Here is a 25,429-nt window from a genome sequence, read left to right on the forward strand (position 1 = left end):
GCAGATGAAGTATTCAGTAAAAAAATGTTATATCTTAGGGAATTTGTTTATACATGTATATGTTACAAACTTTCTGTCTGTCATATGACCATTGTCCTTGTCAGACTTCATTTTCATGGTTAAGTGAGTACTTGTAGAAAAAAAAAGTTTTGTTATGATAATTTCTTTGATAGCTATCCCATGATGACACACCAAAGTCCGAGTGGGATAACTGTATTAGATTAGACGAAAAACCATTTACAATTCATAAAATGTAGTTTAGAACGCCACACAATCATTATAATATATTTTATATATTACTATATACATGTAATGTATACCCTTTTTGACCCCCGAACCGATGAGTCGATATCAAACAATGTCAATTCGCCCACTGGCCAATCAGCCCACACTAGATCGTCACTTTATATAAAAATCGTCCCACTCGTTTACCGACTCGCCCCATTTTGAAAGAGTGTAAAATGAAATTGAACAATCAGTCCCACAACTTACTTACTAACAAAAAGAGTAGTCCTGGTGTAGTGAAACATGTACATGTATGTGTTGTGGGTTGATATGCTAAAGGTCTTGAGTTCGAATCCCAGCATAGACCATGGATTTTTTCGAAGTAAATTTTGATGGATAGTCTTTTAAAGTGGATTTGACATTCCCGCCAAAATGTTACAGAACAAAAGAACAAAGGAAAGCATGCAAAACAAAGAAACTCAAACTGGGGTGATCTGGTAGGAGTGATTCGGCTCAGATCACCCCTGTTAGACCAAAGGAGCTGGTATGTCACTCTTATTATAAGTAGCAGGATACATGCATATATGACTATACATGTATGTGTAACTTTATTTGGTATTTGCAATCAATGTACATTGTACCTTGCAAGGTCCTCATGCTTGTCATACAGTTTTCACTTGCTCTCAACCTCATTTCCTATTTTTAATAGTGAACAACTTTTTTTTTGTGGTACATGTATATGCTATATTTTATAAACTATAAGCATATGAACTATTGTCAATGTTTTTTTTTCTTGTTTGAACTGATACATATATCATGTATCTATAATACTAAAATAACGAGGTCCAATTTGTCAGCCGTCATGGGGTAAAAACGACAAATCAAAGAATTCAACTTCATATATAGCTAATATAGGACAATGGTGTAAATTAAAAATTTCACCACTCCAGACTCTTTTGTTTTCCACATAATTAATATTGCCAATAATTAACAAGTTCCGGGTCGAATCCGATACCGATACCAATAGTGTATGCACCTGTTACCTATTACCTTATCTGTACGTTCCGCATCTGATAGGCGCACCACCAAACGGTATATTTAGGATTTTGCTATATACACGGGTGATAATCACTGGGTTGACACTATTAAATTCAGTCATTGTCAAATTGTTCCCTTTTGTAGTATTTTAATCAGCAAGACTTTCTAAGATACCAATACGAATACTAAAATTCTGGAATTAAAATAAGGCGTATAGGTACAGTTTTCAATTTGTTAGCGGGCCTGACGTAAAACAGCGAATCAAAGAATTTAACTTTATTTATATCTAATATAGGACAATGCTGTTGTCTTGATTAAAAAATAATCCAGGTCGACGTGTTCAAGAAGAAAGATTTGAAAGCAGAGAAAACTGTTTATCTTATAATCGGCATGACGTTATCAGATGACAATACCAATACTAAAATAAGGCGTACGCATAGTTATATACTTTAATTCAGTCACGGACCCGTGATATCACGGGTGTGTTCTAGTATATATTATAAGGAATAGGTGAACTTTATTTAGCCTTTTCATCTAAATTTGGGTTTTTAATGTAAAATTAGAATAGAAGGTGAAAAAGCCTTTGTGAGACCTTGAAATTGAAAGTATTATCCTTTTCCTTTATCAAAATATTGTTAATCAATTAAAAATCATCAAACAAATAATCTTGCTTTGGAACTGGTTGTTATGAAAGGGAAACAATTCAATCTCAATCTCAATGTGTTTAAATCCCAGGAGAGATAAATCTTGTTACACGAAGGGGTAGCTCATCCACTATAGTCTATTTTTAAAACATCTTTTAGATATTTATTTTGCTTTACCAAATTGTTTTATAATTAATTCCTCACTTTGTACTCGCAAAGTAAACTTTATTAAAAACCCTGAGAATGTATTTGCTATGCAATTTTTGTGGTTTTGTGAAAAGATAGTTTGAACTGTGTGCATTGATGCCATGTAGTTGATAGTAACAAATACGCATGGGAGTTCAAAAACGAGATGTGTGAAAAAAAATGGCCATTTATATTAAAGTAAAAAAGCCTGACTCGTAATTTTTGCATATAGGAGACAAATCAGGTTGTTTAATATAATTTGTCGAATAATGGGTTGTTAATGGGTGCGAGTCATTGTGACACTTTAAAGGGGTTGGACAGAAATATTGGAACTGTGGAATAAGAGGACTAGAAATGAGAATTTGATGGATGAAAGCTTGAGGCAGGGTGGTCTTAATCGTGAGAAAAGTTTGATAAAACAGGGATAATTCTTGTTGATGAAAACATAAGAGTGCAGAGGAACATAATATGGAGTGAAGTAGGAGTTTGGGGAGGGAACTGGGAATCAATTCCCTGTGTCCACCAAATAACTGAAAGCCATTAAAGAAATAAAGGAGTGGGGTCTGACGTGTATGTAAAAGGATCAATTATGCAGGGGATGCAGACCACAGATTGGTCTAATTTGACAACTGATAAATAAAAATACGATGGATGCCGAATGTGATAGCGCTATCTAAATAAAATAAATGAAAACAATATATATTTTTTTTCAATAAGTACAATTTTTAGTATGAAGACCTAAAGTAGAGAAATGTAGCATTGATTGACTCCAATAATTGAGCACGCATCCGGAAGAGCACAGCTTCCCATGGTCGGACTGAATGTCAGTTCATAAACATCTCAAGCATTCAATGTTGTTACCAACCATATACAGCATTAGCGTTGGCAGTCCATGAAAAGCGCCATTGACTGCTTTCAATCAAACAACAGATGGAAGTTTGTAACCAACAATATTTTCAAACAACTTATCTAAAATGATTAAGTCTTTCAACAAAGGTTATAAATGATAAGCAACGATGCAAATATTGAATTTTAGAACACATATAATTCTCTTTAACAATGAATTCAAAACAGCAATATCTATATTATTTAACAAATATGTACTAATTAGTGTCATGTAAATCGTTAAATATAGAAACACGCAATTTCTATTTTTAAACAAAGGAAATAACAATTACATGACACTCCTGTCTTCCAAAATAATTTAAAAACATTTTGTTTTTATAAACAATCATAACTAATTAGAAAGAAAGACATAACACACATACACACTGAAAATAACATGTGTTTATGTTGCAACAACTTTATTGTTGATAAACAACTGCCAACCTGTACCAGAAATAAACAATGGTTTGGAACAAACTATACACCACGAACGACAACTCGACCTAGAATGTTCCTCACATTTGTTGATAATGTAAACAAACATCGATTTACAAAAAAGCGGTAATATGTAGCAATTAATAACAATCAGAATGCTGTAGTAAAGATCATCAGGAAATTAATCTGGCTTGCCGCCCGGAGATGCCGATAAGTGATATTTTACAAAATCATGTTTTCATGGGACGTAATGAATTGTCCTTGCCAAAGTTACAAATAATTCAGATATCTAACATTTCTAACATATATTGATACCAAGATAATACATTGATAATACTGCCTTGTTAAATATACCTCATTGTCAAAGAATGCAGCAATAATTCTGTTGTCAACGGCCAAAGAAAAAATCGGGATGATCAAGTATGGAATTCCGGAAATTGACCGTCTCCAAAAATATTAAATTCTAAAATTGAGTTATCGTCCTTTTTGCGCCAGACGACTATTGAAAAGGCTACTTTATTTGGTTTATAGAAGTAACAATGTTATGTACGGCTTATCTGTCATTCTGTTGCCAATTCCATCTGATCTTGACCTTATTATCAATTATTATGGTTCATTGTCCCCCAGTAATCTGATGTTCAGAGGTTTTCCTTTGTTTTAGTGACGATAATCGTCGTAAGAAGACATTAGGTTAACACACCATTACTTTTGTATAAGACAATAGAAATCTATGAAAATCAAACACAAGGTTTATGACCACAAAAAGAAGGTTGGGATTGATTTTGGGAGTTTTGGTCACAACAGTTTCAGAATTTGTAAAAGGAGCCTAAATTAAACTTTGTTTGAGTTCATCAAAAAATAAATTATTAGGGTTCTTTGATATGTCGAATCTAACGGGTTAAACAGTGTATTTAGATTCTTAATTTTTGGTCCTGTTGTCAAATGGGTCTACATCAAGGTCCAAAGAGTCCAAATTTTAATTGGTTTGATTTTAACAAAAAAATAATTCTTGGGGTTCTTTGATATGCTGGATCTGAACATTTACTTAGATTTTTGATTATGGGCAAAGTTTTCAAATTGGTTTAAATCGTTGTCCATAATTAAACTTTTTTTGATTTCAACAAAAATTGAATACATTGGGTTTTTTGATATGCTGAATCTAACCATGTATTTAGATTTTCAACATTTGGGCCCCGTTATCCTTTTGGTCCACATTGAGGTCTAAAGGGTCGAAAATTGAACTTTATTTGATTTCATCAAAAATTGAATTCTTAGGGTTCTTTGATATGCTGAATCTAACCAAGTATTTAAATTTTGGATATTAGACCATAAAAGGTACATGTATATGTCAAATTTAAAATTTTGAAGTTCTTAGACCACATTCATTCTGTGTCAGAAACAAATGCTGTGTCAACTATTTAATCGAATCTAAATTCAGAGCTGTAAGGCTTGAATGCTGTGTCCATACTTGCCCCAACTGTTCGGGGTTTGACCTCTGCGAACGTATCAAGCTGTGGTCTGCAGAGCATTTTATTATAGAGATTAGACCATTGGTTTTCCCATTCGAATGGTTTAACACTAGTAATTTTTTAAGCCCTTTATAACTTGCTGTTATGTGCGAGTAAATGCTCTGTGTTGAAGACTACCTTGACTTATCATGGCCATGGTTTACTTTTATAAATTGTGGCTTTGATTGAGAGTTGTCTCATTGGCACTCATACGAAAACTTCCTACCTGTATATCTAATTTATAAATATCCATCCTTTTTTTTTGCAGTATAGGGAAGAAGTATTGCTGTGTCCCCCTTTGTCACAATACATCAGACACTGTTTCAGAAAATGGCTCAAAGGTGAATCTCCACAGATTTCCAATGTCAGAAAAGAAATCTTACATCAAGAGGCACTGGATAACCAGAGTAAATAATGTAAGGGCTAATTTCGTGGTGAATGATAGTTCAAGAATTTGCAGTGATCATTTTGAGGGTCCATTCACAGACCAATCATTACCAACAAGATGTCAATCAAAGCCTCAAAAGGAAGTTAAAACAAGAAGACCTCTTTTAAAGTATGAATTAAATGTTGATAACAATAATAACATTCCTCCATCTGATAACATCAGTACACAAATGAGCCTTGTTAATGATACAAGCGTTTTAGAAGATTTTAATGAGAATGTACATGCTATGCAAAACTTTGAAAAACTGGAGATTGCTACACAAAGTACATCAGTGGATAAAGGTATGAATGCAACATCTGAATATGTTCACGTAGAAACACAAGTGGGCCACACAAAAGATGTGAAAGACATAGGAATACAGTGCGACTTACCTAGAATGATATACGAGGATATAAAAGATGATGACAGCAAAGTAAAATTTTATACAGGCTTCCCAACTTTTAAATAGTTTTGGCTGTTCTTCTTGGCACTAACTAAACATGGTGCAGAGAAACTAAACTATTGGGAAGGTGAAAAAAGATCAATGGGGGATAAGCTGTACCACCAGGAAAGTTATGACAAGCCAGGGAAAAAAAAGGTTTTTAAGACCAATAGATGAATTTCTCTTAACATGTATGAAATTGAGACTTGGATTGAATCAAGAACATTTGGCCGACATATTCAGAATTTCAAAAACAACAGTTTCAAGAACGTTCAATACTTGGGTTAACTTTATATATGACCATAGCAAAGGTTTAATTGCTTGGCCTACAAGAGAACAAATACTTGCGAATCTACCTCAACATTTTAATGATCATGTTAATACAAGAATTGTACTTGATTGCACAGAATTTTTTACTGAAAGACCTTCTCTGGTGTCACAGTGGCTGACATGGTCTGAATATAAGCATCACAATACATTTTAAATCTTAATAGGAGTAACACCTAATGGAATGGTAGCATTTGTGTCAAGATTATGGGGAGGAAATGTTTCGGACAGACATATAGTTGAACATGATGGGTTGATACCTATATTGTCTCCTTGAGATGTTATAATGGCAGATAAGGGGTTTACTATTGAAGACTTACTCTCCCCAGACATTGGTTTAAATGTTCCACCTCGTGTATCAACAAAACATCAGATGTCCTCCTCAGAGTTTTTCAATACAGCTAACATTTATATTGCCTCAGCTAGAATTGTTGTCGAGATGAAAATGGAGCAAGTGTAAATTTTCAGATTTTGAATTCTATTTTACCACTTTCAGAAGCACATCTGGCTGAACAAATAGCTATAATTTGTATATCTTGGACAAACTTTTTGCCTCCTCTTCGGCAATAACTTTAACGTTAAGGGCATATCCAACAGTATATTTCTGACAGTGATAATTTCTTTATTTTTACATTAGTCATGTTAATATTGTTTACAGCACATACTGTTACCATGGAACAAATATTTGCTTAAAAATAATGTACAAAATGTAGGTCAAAATTAAACCAACGAAATGTGTGTCAAACTTGCAATGTCCTATTGTCAAAAATAAACAAGTGACATGTCCAACAAAATCTCATTGTGACATTTGAATTTCTGACAAAATTTTCAGTAAAATATATATATAATATATTCAATCATTTAGTGACTCTTATTACCTGTCTTCACTTGCATGACTTGAAACTATTGGATATGCTCTTAAATTATGGAAACAGCTGTTGTCATGACATGCAATTTTGTGTTCATTTCTTTCGTGTCAGACATGTATACATGTACATGATGTATATGAATATAAAATATAACAAAATTTTATTGTATTAATTTTTTATCTCAATTATATGGTTCACTTAACTTTAAAATATGACTGTGTAAAACAGTACATTCACCGGATAAAGATTTTGGCCAAGGTAGTCTATGATGAAGATGAAGTCACATCAAACTTGATACTCGGTGAAATTTTATTTATGACATGGTCTTTCTACATTGTATGTTGAATTATAGTTTCGATCCAGATTTCATGGTTCACTGAACATAGTAAATAATACAGACTTTATGTATGTGTCTGTCCCAAGTCGAGAGCCTGTTGCGCGTGATTTTTTTCGCAGAAACACACGAGTATTTTGGCGAATGAAACACTTGTCATTGTTTGAAGCTCCCAAAAAGTTAGTTTAGCCTTTTTGAACGATTGTTGTGAAAAAATGCCATGGACAGAAAACGTATGAAAACCCTTATAAACTTATAGAAAATGGTTATCATTTGTTTATCATGTTTATGTGTTACATATTTGTTTTTCGTTCACTTTTTTCAATATAAATAAGGCCGTTTGTTTTCTCAATTGAATTGTTTTACATTGTCATTTCTGGGTCTTTTATAGAAGAGCGACACAAGATACCAAAGGGACAGTCAAACTCGGAAATCTAAAAATAAACTGGCAACGCCATGGCTAAAAATGAAAAATACAAACAATAGTACACATGACACAACATAGAAAACTAAATAATAAACAAAACGAACCCTACCAAAAACTAGGGGTGATCTCAGGTGATCAAGAAGAGTAAGCAGATCCTGCTCCACATGTGGATATAGCGGACTATGTGTTATGGGCTTTGTTCATTGTTTAAGGCTGTACGATAACCTATAATTGATAATTTCCAAGTTATTTTGGTCTCTTGTGTATAGTTGTCATTGGCAATCATACCACATCTTCTTTTTTATATTTAGTTCAAATGGGCCATCTGTGTATTGGTTGACACATTTTCTTGTTGAATAGTACATATAAACATTCATTCAAGACCAATATTGTTGATAGGGTACTGATAAATTAGTAAGGCATGCAAGATATTTTAAAGAGTATGCACTTTCCTCTTTATGTATGAATTGTTTAGTTTTAAAGCATCTTATTCACCTAAAATCTTTAACAATGAGCAAAATCCATACAATAATTAAAGTACTTTCATAACATCTTTCCTTGAAAAAACAAAATATAGAATCTTTGAGTAAATCAAAATCCTGAATATTACATGTGACTGCATCTATCCCATCATCTTCACCAGATTCTTGACCAGATGTCAATGCTCTATATACTCTGTTTACAAGAGTCTCCTTGGTTCCACTAATTTTTTTAATTTTTTGCTCGAAGCCATTCTCTCAGATCTGTTACCTTCCAATTTTTAAGTACTTGCACAGACAGGAAGCACTCTGCATCTTCTGAATCTGAATCACTTGCATTCGACATCTGAAAGGGATGAAGCAAATAGTAACTATGTAAATATCATGTAGAGTGGGTCTCATTGAGGTTTCAACATTTCAGATAGTAAACATTTATATAGCATAATCAGTGGAATAAAACATTTATTTCCCTTGGCCTCGGGAGATATGAAGATGTGTTCACCCTCAAAAAATAATATTTCCCTCCGGCAGAGCCCTCGTGAAATATTAATATTCTTGGGTGAACAAATCTTCACATCTGCTTCAGGCACAGGAAATACATGTACAGTATCAACCTTATTGAAAGTCAATTTTTGTGTAATGTTATAGGTTCAAGATTTCAGTGTTTTAAAATAACTTTAGTCTTTATATACATGCAGATAGAATATGAGTTATTAGGTATGGAAGCATGTTTACGTAAGGGGGGCCTATGTTTAATATTTGACATCTTTGGTTGAAGAAAACAAATCTTGTTTGTCTTTATAGAAGTGTAGGGGGATGATCATTTCATATTCCAAATGCACTGCTAACAATAGTTGAAAACTGAGGATATTACCACTGAACAGACACAACATCCTGAATTGACCATGAATAAAAGGTCTAAATATGAATGTGAGCCTCTAGTGTTTACCAGAAGCCAGTCTGGCCTGTAATTTTAAAGTCTGATATTCATTTGATATATTTTTTAGTTTTTTGGTACTTTCAAAGGAGCAGATTTAGGAGGAAAAAAAACCAGTTTACCACAAACAGACTACAGATGGATGCCAAGTGATTGCAAAAACTTTAATAATAACTTGTCCTTTTTGGACATATGAGCCTAAAAAGGATATTTGGTACAAACACACAAAATTGATAGTAAATAAATGGTCAATTAATAGGTTACCATTTTTTAATCATCAATACAGAACACTTTAAGGTGGTACCTAACACTACAGGGAGATAACTCTGTAAAGTCAGCTAAACGTGTTATTTACGTTGTGTTGTAAAGGGAATATTAATAGTTATCAAAGGTACCAGGATTATAAATTATATTAACTTCTTAATGATCAAAATTGGTGCTTGTCAAACTGCTATATAACCAGTGTATTTCTTCTGATAAAACGGTTGGTTCAAATTTTTTTAATTTTTTATATTTTTGTTAAAAGGTCAAAGTAAATACTTTGTCAAAATTTTATTAAAATTAAACGAGCCAAATTAGTTTTAGTGAAAGTGTTAGGTACCCTTAAATCAGTATATGATTCTTTAATAATTTTTCATTTAGGAAAAAGTGTTTTTCCTCGTTTAACTCTGCATGAAAAGAATTCAGGGATAATTGAATTCAAATAAAAGGGATTAAGCTTGAAAAGCATATCTTTCAATAAAGCTTCTTCAAATGATATTCTTTCAACGGAAATTCCCTTTGTTGTCCATACAACAAAGTCTACCCATGGTACTTCATACAATGACATTTGTCCTTGAACTTGGAACATATATTTATGATTTCCTTTTAATTTTAACTCCCCATTTTCTAATTCACAGCAGAATTTTACATCGAGTGCACATTGCTGAGGCTGCCTCTTTCTCCAATGTGTTTCATCCTTGTCTGAACCATAAGGGCACTTAATTTCAACTATGCCACAACCACAAACTTGACAAGATACAAAAGAATCAATACTGGCTCCAAGATATGGATAATTAGGATTCACAAGTAGACCTTTATTTTCCACTGTAACATTTTGACAAATTTTTAGGTGATTAATTTGATATTCTTTAACTGCTACCCTCTCTTTTAAGCGACCCCATTCCAAACTCTTAACTTTCAAATTTTGCTGTGACACATCATAATTTAGAATACGGCGAATTAAACAGTCTGGTTTGTCAGTTATTCTTTTGCAAACATCTCCAAATACAGAGGCAGTTAATAATTTTGATCTGGCATTTATCCAGTTAATATTGATGTGTTGATCTCTTGTTGACAATTCTAACTGTTTTAATGTATCCATGGTGATGACCATATCATTAAAAAATGTTGAGAAAACATTTTTGCAAGTTTCAGACTTTAAGTCAACTGTATCACGGTACACAAATTGAGGATTGTAAGTATCTAAAAATTTATCAATTGAGCATTCATAAAACACATGTGGGATAAATATCCTTTAGTCCATCTAATATTTCACTTAAGAACTCGTTTTCATCATTGTCATAAAAACTTGGTTTATATGCTCCAGGATATGGTTTTACTTTATAAGTTTTATCTTTATCGTTTTTTGCAAATGTTATATCTTTGACTCTTTTTGGACTTGGTTTTCTTGCTATAGGTCTGGGACGATCCCACTGACAAGCATCACTGGTACATGATTTTTTTTGTTTTCTCTGTTGTATATTAAAGAGCACCAACATGTGCACAAAAACCAGCATCACCTGCCTTGCAATTGCAATGTCTCGATAAAATATACCGTGTCTTTTTTGAAAGACACACATGTAATGAGTAAAAGGTGTACATTTGGCCAGAATTTCCAACTTGAACCTTTAGTCTCATTGATGGCAAGCATTGGCCTTAAAATAACAATGATCACTGTCTACATCTATTTTATTATAAAATATATCATTAACTGAAATTTTCATTGCAAGATCTTTTTGCTTTAATCATGTGTTTATCAAACATGTCAAAACTTATTCTAGTCCCGGTTGTAGGATTCTTTTGATAGTGAAAGTGGTTATCTTCATCCTTTACTTGTAGAGGTGGAATATCAAGTGTGTCTATTTTTTTCCAATCATCTTTGAGTAATTCAAAATCCTGAATATTACATGTGACTGCATCTATCCCATCATCTTCACCAGATTCTTGACCAGATGTCAATGCTCTATATACCCTGTTTACAAGAGTCTCCTTGGTTCCACTAATTTTTTTAATTTTTTGCTCGAAGCCATTCTCTCAGATCTGTTACCTTCCAATTTTTAAGTTCTTGCACAGACAGGAAGCACTCTGCATCTTCTGAATCTGAATCACTTGCATTCGACATCTGAAAGGGATGAAGCAAATAGTAACTATGTAAATATCATGTAGAGTGGGTCTCATTGAGGTTTCAACATTTCAGATAGTAAACATTTATATAGCATAATCAGTGGAATAAAACATTTATTTTCCTTGGCCTCGGGAGATATGAAGATGTGTTCACCCTCAAAAAATAATATTTCCCTCCGGCAGAGCCCTCGTGAAATATTAATATTCTTGGGTGAACAAATCTTCACATCTGCCTCAGGCACAGGAAATAAATGTACAGTATCAACCTTATTGAAAGTCAATTTTTGTGTAATGTTATAGGTTCAAGATTTCAGTGTTTTAAAATAACTTTAGTCTTTATATACATGCAGATAGAATATGAGTTATTAGGTTTGGAAGCATGTTTACGTAAGGGGGGGCCTATGTTTAATATTTGACATCTTTGGTTGAAGAAAACAAATCTTGTTTGTTTTTATAGAAGTGTAGGGGGATGATCATTTCATATTCCCAATGCACTGCTAACAATAGTTGAAAACTGAGGATATTACCACTGACCAGTGGCGGATCAAGAACTTTTCATAACGGTGGGGGGTTTCAACAGCCCAGAGGAAAATGAATTATAGAATTTTATATAGATTAGACCTTTGGTTTTCCCTCTTGAACGGTTTCACATTAATATTTTTTGGGGCCCTTTATTTTATAGCTTGCTGTTAGGTGTGAGTGATAGCTCCGTGTTGAAGGCCATACCTTGACCGATCCTCTAACAGTATAACGGTTTACTTTTATAAAGTGTTACTTGGATCCGAGACATATACATTATAATACAATATTATTATATGTCTCTGCTTATACAGTTATATGGAGAGTTGTCTCATTGGCACTTATACCACATCTTCCTACATTTATACAAATTACAAATTATGTATCCTCGAATTCGAAAGTACGTCTACATCACATATTTGTACTTATGCCGAATCAAAAAAACGTTTTCTTATCTTATCACATATATTTTTCCACTCCAATATCTTGTTTGCTTTTATTTGTATACCTTAAACAGTTATGACTATAATTCACACTCGATTATATTCTATTTCATGGGCATTGTTACCAAGAACAACAACAAGAAACGAACGGCAAACCGCAAGATTTCTGCATATTTTTGGCCTCTTATTTTACCAAAATCTGTTTAGTCACCTTTTCATTTAACTTTTTCTAGAGTAACAACGAGTAACGGTACAGCCAGAAATATATTGTTCATACTTACTATATTAAGAAATCAATCAGGACACTAGAAGTTCTCCATTTGACATTTATCTCGTTATCGTTATCGAGCATTGTCATTGTTTACCTCAAACTGCCCGGAAGTTGATATCGGATGAAAACTAATGGCCGTAACAAGCTCGGAAAAATACCCGGAAAAACTATTGCGGAACCGGATAATTCAGCAATATCATTACATGAAAATCAATTATATGGTCATTTCTATAAATTTCCTGTTAACAAAACTTTGATTTTTTCGAAAAACTAAGGATTTTCTATCCCAGGCATAATTTTTTGGAATTTTGAATCCACAATGCTCTTCAACTTTGTACTTGTTTGGCTTTATAACTATTTTGATATGAGCGTCACTGATGAGTCTAATGTAGAATAAACGCGTGTCTCGCGTACTAAATTATAATCCTCAGGACTCACTAATTATATATATATATATATATATATGTATACATGACAACTTTTTTTATATTGTACGCATGAATATTGGTTTCAGTCCAAGCAGGTCATATGTTTAGAACTGAGACTACTATAACTGTTATAGTAGTCTCAGGTTTAGAAGCTTTCCAGGTCTGTAAAATAAAGTAATATAACAGAACGATCATGCTACATGAGATCATGCAGTGGTGCTAGAATAAAGACAGTTAGTAGACCAAATGAATTCGGAAGTTGAAAAGAATTGAAAACAAAAAAATAAAAACAGCGTAAGACACTAGAGATAAAAAATAATTATTCATATACTAGCTTTAAAACATGCTGCACATTTGTTTTTGTTTTGTGTTTTTACAGATGACTTGTTTGTAGGTGGTTCTAAACAAAATGGCATTTCCCTATGGGACGGTTCTCAGCAACAGATTAGTAGCACTCTCTGTCTTCCTAATGAACCAGATTCATTGGAAGACTGTGTTCAAATAAAGCAGGATAGCCTTCGTCTGAATGCCTTTGGATCGAGGTTCAAAAGGGGGTGTCTTGTGTCAGGAGGTAATATTTAGATATATCTCAATTTCAAAAATAGCTTCTTTCCGTCAATGTACGATTTTTATGCCCCATTTATGGGCATTATGTTTTCTGGTCTGTGCGTCCGTCCGTCCGTCTGTTCGTTCGTTCGTCCGTTCGTCCGTCTGTCCCATGTCAGGTTAAAGTTTTTGGTCGAGGTAGTTTTTGATGAAGTTGAAGTCTAATCAACTTGAAACTTAGTATATATGTTCTGTATGATATGATCTTTCTAATTTTAATTCCAAATTAGAGATTTAACCCAATTTTCACGGTCCACTGAACATAGAAAATGATAGTGCGGATGGGGCATCCGTGTACTGGGGACACATTCTTGTTTTATATGGAACAGTTGAAAATAATTACCCAGTAATATGTCATTGTTATTAATAAAATTGAGAAATGAAATGGGGAATGTGTCAAAGCGACAACAACGCGACCATAGAGCAGACAACAGCAGAAGGCCACAAATGGGTCTTTATAGTAGCGAGAATTCACGCACCCTTAGGTGTCCTTCAGCTGGCCCCTAAAAAATATGTATACTAATACAGTGATAAATGTGTTTAGTTCCGATGCAAAGACCCTATAAGGGATGACATCAAAAGTTCAATGAAGGATAAAAAACTTAATTCACATAGTTTTTTCACTGACCCCCACACCCCCGTCTTAACTTAATTTGGGAAAAATTGATTGACCCATATGGATATATGTAAAAATCAATGTCGGATAACCAAATCTTGCATTAGTTCAACCCCCCCCCCCCCCCCAAACTATTTGAATTAAGTTTTTTTTATCTTACATTGATCTTTTGATGTCGTCCCTAAGTGAATCAATATTAAAGCCAAAATATGCAATCTTTAATGACCTGACAACAGTATCGTAACTATATCCCTTCTTAATAAGTCTGTTTAAAGGTTTTGTAAGCTTTTGAGGTGAATACTGACATTTTTGTGCTTTGTAAAGAATATTACCATAAAAAATTGGATGGAAATACCTGAACGTATAAGATGTCTGCATGTTGAGTTATATTTACGAATTATTTCCTCATACCGGTGATAAAATTTAGTAAATGTTTTGACCAGTTTGTGATATCGAAAACCCTGGTGTAAATTTCTCTCGCTAAAATCTAGTACGTTGTTACAAACACGAGCGAATCGTATAAGTTGAGATATATACACACCATAAGATGGTGACAAGGGAACGTCACCATCTAAAAATGGATAATTAACGATAGGAAATGAAAAATCATCTCTTTTATCATAAATTTTCGTAGTAAGCTTCCCGTTAATGATATAGATATCAAGATCGAGGAAAGGACAGTGGTCATTGTTAGTATTAGCTTTATTTAAAGTAAGTTCAACAGGATAAATTTCTTTAGTATACATACTGAAGTCGTCATTATTGAGAGCCAATATATCATCCAAATATCTAAAAGTATTGTTAAATTTTTGTATCAAATGTTGTTTCGATGTGTCTTTGCTAATTTCAGTCATAAATTGTAACTCATAACAATACAAAAACAGGTCCGCAATAAGTGGTGCACAGTTAGTCCCCATTGGAATTCCAATAACTTGACGATATACGGAATCTCCAAAGCGAACAAAAATGTTATCAAGTAAACATTCAAGCGCATATATAGTATCAAAGCATGTACAATTGACATAGTTCTTTTGTTTATTGCTACTAAAAAATGACTTAAAAGAGTTTGAACATATGTTCTCGCATTCCGACTTTTTAAATGCCCAGTTAATTAGGGATGTGAATTTTTTCTTAATAAGAATATGAAGTGGTATAAAGGGTGGAATAATCAAAACTTTGAACAGATTCAAAATCACCAATATATGCATGCAATTTATCAAGTACTTCCAACGAGTTTTTGACACTCCAAAAGTAATTAATTCCACTATTTTCAAAGGCCTTATTTGAACAATTTATTATCAGGTTTTTTATTGTACCAAGTGTACTAGTAAGTAAAACAGACAATTTAGTAGTAGAACAATGGCTTGAAGATGAAATAAATCTATATTTGTAAGGTTTTTTGTGAAGCTTCGAAAGTTGGGACTTTCATTGTTTTTGGTTCTGCTTGTAAAGAAGTAACTAAAAGTTTGTGTTTGTTACAGATGTCGTTTTCTGAAAATGAAGTCAATTGGAATGTTGTTGAATTCTGATTTCCTTTTGCAGAACCTTTATATAAAATTTACGTCAAACAATAATGATATTTTTTTACCCATTTCAAACAGTAGGTACGGAGTGAGTCGTGGATGATATTACGACACTCATTCCAATTAATAATTGACGGGGGACGATATTTAGGTCCTTTACTGAGGAATGATTTTAACTCTCGGTCGCGAACGAATACATGTTATATCAGTATTACAAAACTAATATTGAACTCTATCCTATTTTGTGGAAATTTTTAGAAATTTAAATGTGACGCCACTTTTGTTTGTCGATTTTTTTGGCTAACATATAATAGGTTGTTCGGCTGTGTTGTTTTTATGTGCCGAATTAAAAAAAAAATCGTGTTTGTTTGTTTTCTGCAATTAGTTTCTACTTCGGTGTTAACATATATATCGATTATATAGTCATTTTAATAAATCTACTGTTTGCAAAAGTATGAATTATTCTTCATACTAAGGATTTTCTTAGATAACCTTAGCCGTATTTGGCACAACTTTTTGGAATTCATAGTCACCCATGTTTCCGTCTTTGTTTTGCTGTCCTTGATATTATGACCTGGGCGTCAGTGGTGAGTCAAATCGTATTAAATTATAAGCCTGGTATCTTTTAATAACAATTAGCTTATTATATTGCTAATTTGTGTTTTCTCTGTCCTGTATGTTCTTCCATTTATTTGTATTGTAGTTCTGTCATGAATTGTAGTTATTTTAATGTTATATTTAACATTGCCATAAAACAATATAAGGTTTGGCTAGTCACAAAAACCAGGTTCACCATACAACTTGTTTTTAAAATGTTCTGTACCAAGTCAGGAAAATTGCCATTTTTATAATAGAGTTCAAATTGAGAATGGAAATGGGGAATGTGTCAAAGAGACAACAACCCGACCATAGAAAAAACAACAGCAGAAGGTCACCAACAGGTCTTCAATGTAACGAGAAATTCCCGCACCCGGAGGCGTCCTTCAGCTGGCCCCTAAACAAATATATACTAGTTCAGTGATAATGAACGCCATACTAATTTCCAAATTGTACACAAGAAACTAAAATTAAAATAATACAAGACTAACAAAGGCCAGAGGCTCCTGACTTGGGACAGGCGCAAAAATGCGGCGGGGTTAAACATGTTTGTGAGATCTCAACCCTCCCCCTATACCTCTAGCCAATGCAGAAAAGTAAACGCATAACAATACGCACATTAAAATTCAGTTTAAGAGAAGTCCGAGTCTTATGTCAGAAGATGTAACCAAAGAAAATAAACAAAATGACAATAATACATAAATAACAACAGACTACTAGCAGTTAACTGACATGCCAGCTCCAGACTTCAAATAAACTGACTGAAAGATTATGATTTCATCATATGAACATCAGGCACAATCCTTCCCGTTAGGGGTTTAGTATCATACCATCATAACATATATGAGAACTACATAACCCGTGTCATGCCAACAACTGGTTTTTGAATAAATGTGTCTAGTTCCGATGCAAAGACCCTATAAGTGAATCAATATTAACGCCAAAACATGCAAGCTTTAATGACCTGACAACAGTATCGTAACTATATCCCTTCTTAATAAGTCTATTCAAAGGTTTTGTTAGTTTCTGAGGTGAATACTGAGACCTTTGTGCTTTATAAAGAATATTTCCAAAAAAAATTGGATGTGAAATACCTGAACGTATAAGAAGTCTGCATGTTGAGCTATATTTACGAATGATGTCCTTATACCGATTATAAAATTTAGTAAATGTTTTGACTAGTTTGTGATATCGAAAACCCTGGTGTAATAATATTTCAGTAATACATAAATTTCTCTCGTTAAAATCTAAAACATTGTTACATACACGAGCAAATTGTACAAGTTGAGATATATAAACACCATAAGATGGTGACAAGAGAATTTGTGTGTGTTGCATTTTAGTGTTTGTCGTTGTTCTTCTCTTTGATGTGTTTCCCTCAGTTTTAGTTTGTTACCCAGATTTGCTTTTTTTCAATCGATTTAAAATTTTCGAACAGCGGTATACTACTGTTGCCTTTTTCATAACTCAATACTTAAAGAATTATGTTCATGCTATATATGTAGGACTCGGAGGTACGAAAGGGACATTGAACTGCAATGGTCCTTTTGCTGATGTGCAATGGTCTATTAGACGCGTGATGGTGGTTTGAAGTCGACAGACTTATTATGAGAGCTTGATGGTTTTTTTTATAAATTAGTACATAATTACCAAATCAAAGCGCGAAAGCGCTGTAAAGGCAGTTAATTACAGGTTGTGTGTATTTCTAGTCCAGTTATATCATTATCTTCCATAGAACAGAGGTGGTTTGTAGTATTTAAGATTTAGAGTTCTCTTGTACCTAGTTCACCTATATCTATAGTCTACTGTTTACAGTATATTTTCTGTACCTCGCCATGAAATGCATTTTTAAGACATAAGAACTTTTCCTTTTTAATGTAAATAAAACTATTTTTAATTATTGATTATATACACATATTCAATTACTCCTATCCTATGGAAAATAATTCACAAAGATTAACTAGTCTCCGTTCTGTGTGTATTGCTAGAACATCAAGTAACATAATGGTTAATGTACATAGTAACATGTCAACTCTTTTGAAGACAGAACTTTTTTTAAATTATCCCTCCAAGCAAAATTATTTTTCAGTATAAACATGATAAAGTTATCTACCTGTATTAATGACCTAGATACTCTCAAGAGCCTGTGTCGCTCACCTTGGACGGTCTATGTGCATATTAAACAACGGACACATATAAAATGACAAAATTGTGTTTTTGATGATGGGGATGTGTTTGTAGATCTTTCTTTACTGAACATTCTTGGTGCTACAATTATCTCTATCTATAATAAACATGGCCCAGTATTTACAGTTGAAAATATTTTTTAAAAATTAACAAAAAATACAAAAAATTATGAAAATTGTTAAAAATTTACTATAAAGGGCAATAACTCTTTAAGGGGTCAACTTAAAATTTTGGTCATATTGACTTATTTGTAGATCTTACTTTGCAGAACATTATTGCTGTTTACAGTTTATCTCTATCTATAATAGTATTTAAGATAATAACCAAACTCTGCAAAATTTCCTTCAAATTACTAATTTGGGGGCAGCAATCCATCAACGGGTTGTCAGATTTGTCTGAAAATTCCTGGGCAGATAGATCTTCACTGAAGAGACAATTTCACCCTATGTCAGATTTGCTCTAAATGCTTTGGTTTCAGAGTTATAAGCCAAAATCTACATTTTACCTGTATGTTCTATTTTTGGCCATAGTGGCCATCTCGGTTGGTTGACCGGGTCTAACCACACATTTTTTAAATTAGATACCGCAATGATGATTTTGGCTAAGTTTGGTTAAATTTGGCACAGCAGTTTCAGAGAAGATTTTTTGTAAAAGTTTATGGACGACGAAACCAAATGATGAGTCAGGTCAGGTGAGCTAAAAAGGAGTTTTTAATCAAGGTAACAATGACATCTGGTGGCCATAAAAGCTGTCTCATTAGCATTTTAACCACTTCCCATATTTGCTTTTAAGACAATAGAAGAAAATTATTCAATGCAAAAACAAAACTTACTTGTAAATATGAAATTCTCTTTACAGTATGAGTTTTTCTCATTGTTGGAGATTGTACAGTAGTACAGTCCTGTAACTGCTTATACCCATTTCTTATCCCCTTTAGTTTGATAAACTCCCAGAATATCATATATTTACATTGTGCCACATCTCCTTATTTTTATATGCATTACAATAACATGAACAATTGTAATTCAAATCTATATATCAAAGCAAAATGAATTTCACTACTTTCATTCATGCATCCTTTGGAAAAATGTAAGTTCTAAAATGACACAATATATGTTTATTTATATAAAAATAATATTTAGTTTTCGACTCTTAACAGGTATAAACAAGAATGTGTCCCCAGTACACGAATGCCCCACTCGCACTATCATTTTCCATGTTCAGTGGACCGTGACATTGGGGTAAAAACTCTAATTTGGCATTAAAATTAAAAAGATCATATCATAGGGAACATGTGTACCAAGTTTGAAGTCGATTGGATTTCAACTTCATCAAAAACTACCTTGACCAAAAACTTTAACCTGAAGAGGGACAGACGGACGGACGAACGGACGAACAGACGAACGGACGCACAGACCAGAAAACACAATACCCCCTACTATCGTAGGTGGGGCATAAAAATGCACAGCTGTGTCATGATTTGTGAAATCTGTGCTGAAAACATAGGCATTTATGGTGTTTGAGTAATTCCATCTGTGAAGCTCAACATTAGCTCGTCAGTTGGTGGTGGACAGTTATAAATCTTTCCTGCAGGATGAATGTACATCTGTTCAGGAAAACCAATTTCACAAATCAAAACTTTCCTCTAGATTTCTCCTACAATATTCATCCAGTTTAGTTCTTTTGGTTTAACGGGACACCGTCCTGATTTTTAATTTTGTAAACCATTCAGTCTCTTGCTTACAAATGGTGCATGAAAATAGGATGGGAATGCATGGCAGTAGACAAGTCTCTATAAAGTGGGTATGTGCCCTGAAAAAAGTTTTATAACATTAGCTTTTTTGAAACTTGTGAAAGACTGGTGCAACACACATACCTAAATAACTATAACATAGGTGGAGAGCATCATTCATGTCAATTTTTTGTTCCTGTTTACATTGTCATTGATATTTTTCAAGAAAGCCCGAGGCATGATAGCTCATGAATTCTTGTCATTACAACCGAAATTTACATAATTACTGCTAAAATAATTATCAGTATAATATATCTCTTGTAGAAAAACCATACAATTGTAGTATTAACCAAAAAATGTCAAACAGATGATATTGAATCGTAATCCCAAAAGTTATGACGTCTTGAATTCGCCCCCCTTTTTATTCTAAAACGATAATTGCGGTTGCAAACAGACTTTGGTTTACTTGCATGGCGATTATATAAATAACAGTATATATTTCTTAAAGAAAATAAAGTTTTACCATGAATAGTTTCCTGAACGTAGTCGTTTTCAGTAGAATGTGCCTTGCAAACAACAGCTGATTGATATGGGTTCTACGATTGCATCGCACATGACAATCTACGTTTGAGCCATGGCGTTGATCCAACTTTTCCTTCTTATTAAGTAATTTAGAAATGCAAGTCCTCCTCTTAAATGACACTCAGGTACACACCAACAAGGACTAGGCATCGTTAATTGTGTGATTGTTTTGCAGTGCAAAAACGGAAGTTAAGGACGGAACTGACTGGTCTCACTAATAAGAGACAAGAAGAATTTTAGAGACAAACAGCGACAAGAAGTTTAATTTAGTGACGAAGCGACAATAACTAACAAGGGACAAGCGAATCGTAATTCTCTCACGAGGCTATTCTCATTTGATGTGATAGGGTGAAGCTACACCTATCAAATATGTCCCTATGAAAAAGAAGAATTTCACTGTTAGAAAGAAAATGATATTGCATGGTTTTGATTCAATAAATTCTTTAAAAGGAAATTGAAATTTTTTTGTTTTGATGGCCAATTTTTAGCGTGTGCATAAACTATATTTTTTTTTATATCTAATAAAAACTAATCCCTTTCTTCTTAATAAAAACATATTTTTATCTATCAATGTACAGTAATATAAAAAATGTTTTATAACCGCCCCTATAATAAAAAATAATGCATGTTTTTTTTAATATCTTTGGGGAATAAGTTGTTGCAATGACATTTTTTTTATTGATGTATAGTCGCTATATAGTCTTCTTGACGCTTCTTCTCGCTAAATTAATTATATTGTCGCTTCTTATCGCTATTTTAATTTTATTGTCGCTTCTTATCACTTTTTGACGCTTCTTGTCTTTAATTAGTGGAACCCTATTCAGGAACGATAATTTCATATTTTACATAACTGAGACCGAAATAACTATAACGTCATACGGCTTCACGTACAGAAATACTTTAAATTGTATATTATGCAATATAATTCACGGTCAGTCGACTTTTAATTATAATATCATGTTATATCAACGAGTGAAATGATTTTAAAATATCTTTAGATCGCAAATAGTACTCGAAATTGAACGGACCTCTTTCCACACGGAATTCGAATAATGATAGTTTGTAATCAGATTGACTGCTTATAATGCAAAAGACACATTAATAAACAGATTTTTAAAACGAACAATACACACTGATCGTTTCTTTATTTCCCAATGTAAATGAAAGGAACAAAAACCAATACATACCACAAAAAGTAGAGGAGAAATTTAAACATTTCCGGATCTATTTCTTGCAAAATGACCCCCAGCAAAGATTTGCGTAAGGAAAGATGAACCTCATGACTTGAAAGTCAGGCCTTAAAGCACTGCCTTTAAAAATCAATATGTTCTCAATCTGCAGTATAAAACATTGGTCATCTATCGTATATCTTTTTCTCATTCACATCAGCAATATACATTTTGCGTTTGTTACGTTTCGTTCTGACTACACAAGATGTATTTTCAATTAATATTGGTTGAAAAGGTAAATAGCTTTAGTATAAACATATACTTTTAGATGAATTTCTAAACGTTTGTATGATTAACTGATTGTTTTGTCTAAGACACCAACATTTACAGAGTTCAGTGTACACTACACATCAACGTTACAGTGAGGGCTGACTTTTTATTATGACTGTTTTAACTCTCAATGTTTACATAAAAAGCAACCGAATAGCTTCTTTTAACTAATCGGTTTAATCATCGACATGTAAAAGAGGGACGAAAGATACCAAAGGGACAGTCAAACTCATAAATCTAAAATAAACTGACAACGCCATGGTTGAAAATGAAAAAGACAAACAGACAAACAATAGTACACATGACCCAACATAGAAAACTAAAGAATAAACAACACGAACCCCACCAAAACTAAAGGAGATATCAGGTGCTCCGGAAGGGTAAGCAGATCCTGCTCCACATGTGGCACCCGTCGTGTTGCTTATGTAATAAAAAATCCGGTAAATAGTCTAATTCAGTAGGTCAAATTCATGAAAGGGAAGGGGATTGTAGTGACGACGTAAGGTCGTAACTACAATCCCCTCCGTTTCCATTTTTAGCCATGGCGTTGTCAGTTTATTTTCGATTTATGAGTTTGACTGTAGCTTATTACCTTGAATGCGTATTTTGCAAAAGCTTATGCATGATTTTCAAAACCACTAAATTACTCGAATACAATAACAATACGGCAAATATCACCGATGAGGTCAAAACAACATAATTCAGAAGAGAGTTTATTCTTTTTCATCTGTCAAGGAATATGACAAGAATTTCTGTATAATTCTGACCCCTTACAGGTGCACATGACTTTTTACACCGATATTTCCCCTTACATGAACACGTTAGATTTTGCAAGAATTCTGATATAAACATTTATTTAAAATACACGGGGGATGTATGATTATCACCTCGACATATGTTCTCCAACAGTGAAGGAATAGGGTGTTCAACAATGTGTGTTGCTGTCAAAATCTTAGTTTAAAAAGAGGCACCTAAAACACCCTGTTTCATTGCTGCTTCTCTGTAAGTAACCTAACTATACCACATCTTTACTGGTGGCAAGGTAGATTTTTGCATTTTATTTATATCACGAAGAACTCATTCATATTTTCCTGATCATAAAACTTTGCGATCAACATTAATTCAAATAGAAGTGATTCATCTTTACGGGATTTCCGAAGCTCTGCGAACCACTGAAATTATTTTGTTTATCCTTCAAAGTTCTTCAGACTTATTCGTTATATATATAGTAATAACATAGTATCAGGGTCGTTAACAACAGTGCTTAACAGTAGTGTATGAAACGAATTTGACAGTTTCAAGATTTCTAAACTTTCCGGCTAAGTAAGGTTGGTGGAATTAAAGGGGGTGGGTGGATGCGGGGGTTGTCACAATTTTGTAGAATTATTAAACTAAAAAAGAGATTAAGGTGTGTTTTCGTTATCATACAGGAATCTCTTCCAGTCAGGCAAAATACTACCGTTTATAACATTCTTTTGTGCTGCTTTCCCTTTCAACAGATTTTACAGTTTGTTTTGTGCCGTATCGGTTAATAAGGTCTTCTTTTGCGTTCGCTACAGTTTAGCATTGAAACATATTTTTTTTTTATAATAATCAGCTTCAAGGTCATGAAAAGTGCAGAAAAAAGTAAAATAACAAAAAAAAACTGAACTTCGAGGAACATTCAAAACGAGAAGTCCCTAATAAAATGCCAAAAGAAGAGACTTTAGATTCAAATTGCTTCACAAAATCAAACTTACATGGTTTATCATGGTACCCTCATCATGAAAAGAGAAGCTGGAATGGGCTAAACAGGTCGAAACAGCACATTTTCTTTTGTAATACCATCTCTGCAGTTTGTTAAAAAATAATGCATGGGCCAGGTGAGCTAAAAATCAACTGAAAACTTCTTTTTATCTGTTCTTGACGTACAATCAGCATTTGGTGTCGTACAGCATATCATCTTAATGGATAAGGCTCTTGACCAAAATATACATCCAAGAAAAGCAATTACAAAAGCCAGAATGATGACGGGATCATATATTTTACAGTCTGACAAACACAAGTTCACACACTTTATAGCAGAGCCGTTATGTCAATTGAGCAATACAGAAAATGAAGATATTATTCATACAGGCAGGTACAGGATTGGGGAAAAGTTCGGTAACGTTCGCCGAGGTTCGCCGAGTTCGGTAACATTTCTGATCCCTACCCCTGTTCGGCAGGTTCGGTAACTTCGGTAACATTTCTGATCCCTACCCCTGTTCGGCAGGTTCGGTAACTTCGGTAACATTTCTGATCCCTACCCCTGTTCGGCAGGTTCGGTAACTTCGGTATCATTTCTGATACCTACCCCTGTTCGGCAGGTTCGGTAACTTCGGTAACATTTCTGATCCCTACCCCTGTTCGGTAGGTTCGGTAACTTCAGTAACATTACTGATACCAACCCCTGTTCAGCAGGTTCGGTAACTTCGGTATCATTTCTGATCCCTACCCCTGTTCGGCAGGTTCGGTAACTTCGGTAACATTTCTGATTTCAACCCCTGTTCGGTAACTTCGGTATCATTTCTGATCCCTACCCCTGTTCGGCAGGTTCGGTAACTTCGGTAACATTTCTGATTTCAACCCCTGTTCGGGAGGTTCGGTAACTTCGGTAACATTTCTGATCCCTACCCCTGTTCGGCAGGTTCGGTAACTTCGGTAACATTTCTTATCAGTTCTTCTGTCTGCATGTTTCATTACATTTCTGATTTTTGATCACTACCCCAGTTCGGCAGGTTCAGTAACTTCGGTAACATTTCATATCAGTACTCTTGTTATGCAAACATTTCTGATTTCTGAACTATACCCCAGTTCGGCAGGTTCGGTAACTTCGGTAACATTCTTATCAGTACTCCTG

General features: G+C 33.7%; 2 protein-coding genes and 1 long non-coding RNA gene across 3 annotated transcripts; 1 reads left to right on the forward strand and 2 right to left on the reverse strand.

The window, feature by feature from the left end:
* The first annotated feature begins 657 nt into the window (after positions 1-657).
* Positions 658-5,817, forward strand: LOC139500542 (uncharacterized). Its single transcript, XM_071289291.1, has 2 exons — positions 658-722; positions 5,190-5,817. The coding sequence occupies exons 1-2, from the start codon at positions 658-660 to the stop codon at positions 5,815-5,817; spliced, it is 693 nt and encodes a 230-aa protein (XP_071145392.1).
* A 3,980-nt stretch (positions 5,818-9,797) lies between these two features.
* Positions 9,798-10,526, reverse strand: LOC139500543 (uncharacterized). Its single transcript, XM_071289292.1, has one exon. The coding sequence runs from the start codon at positions 10,524-10,526 to the stop codon at positions 9,798-9,800; it is 729 nt and encodes a 242-aa protein (XP_071145393.1).
* Positions 10,527-19,840: 9,314 nt separating this feature from the next.
* LOC139501681 (uncharacterized) lies at positions 19,841-21,474 on the reverse strand. The gene is made up of 2 exons (XR_011658628.1): positions 20,994-21,474; positions 19,841-20,550 (listed from the first exon to the last, which is right to left on the reverse strand). It is a non-coding gene; the product is annotated as an uncharacterized lncRNA (long non-coding RNA).
* Between the last annotated feature and the right edge of the window lie 3,955 nt (positions 21,475-25,429).

Source organism: Mytilus edulis, chromosome 13 (genome assembly GCF_963676685.1).
Source record: "Mytilus edulis chromosome 13, xbMytEdul2.2, whole genome shotgun sequence".
Lineage (NCBI taxonomy): Eukaryota > Metazoa > Mollusca > Bivalvia > Mytilida > Mytilidae > Mytilus > Mytilus edulis.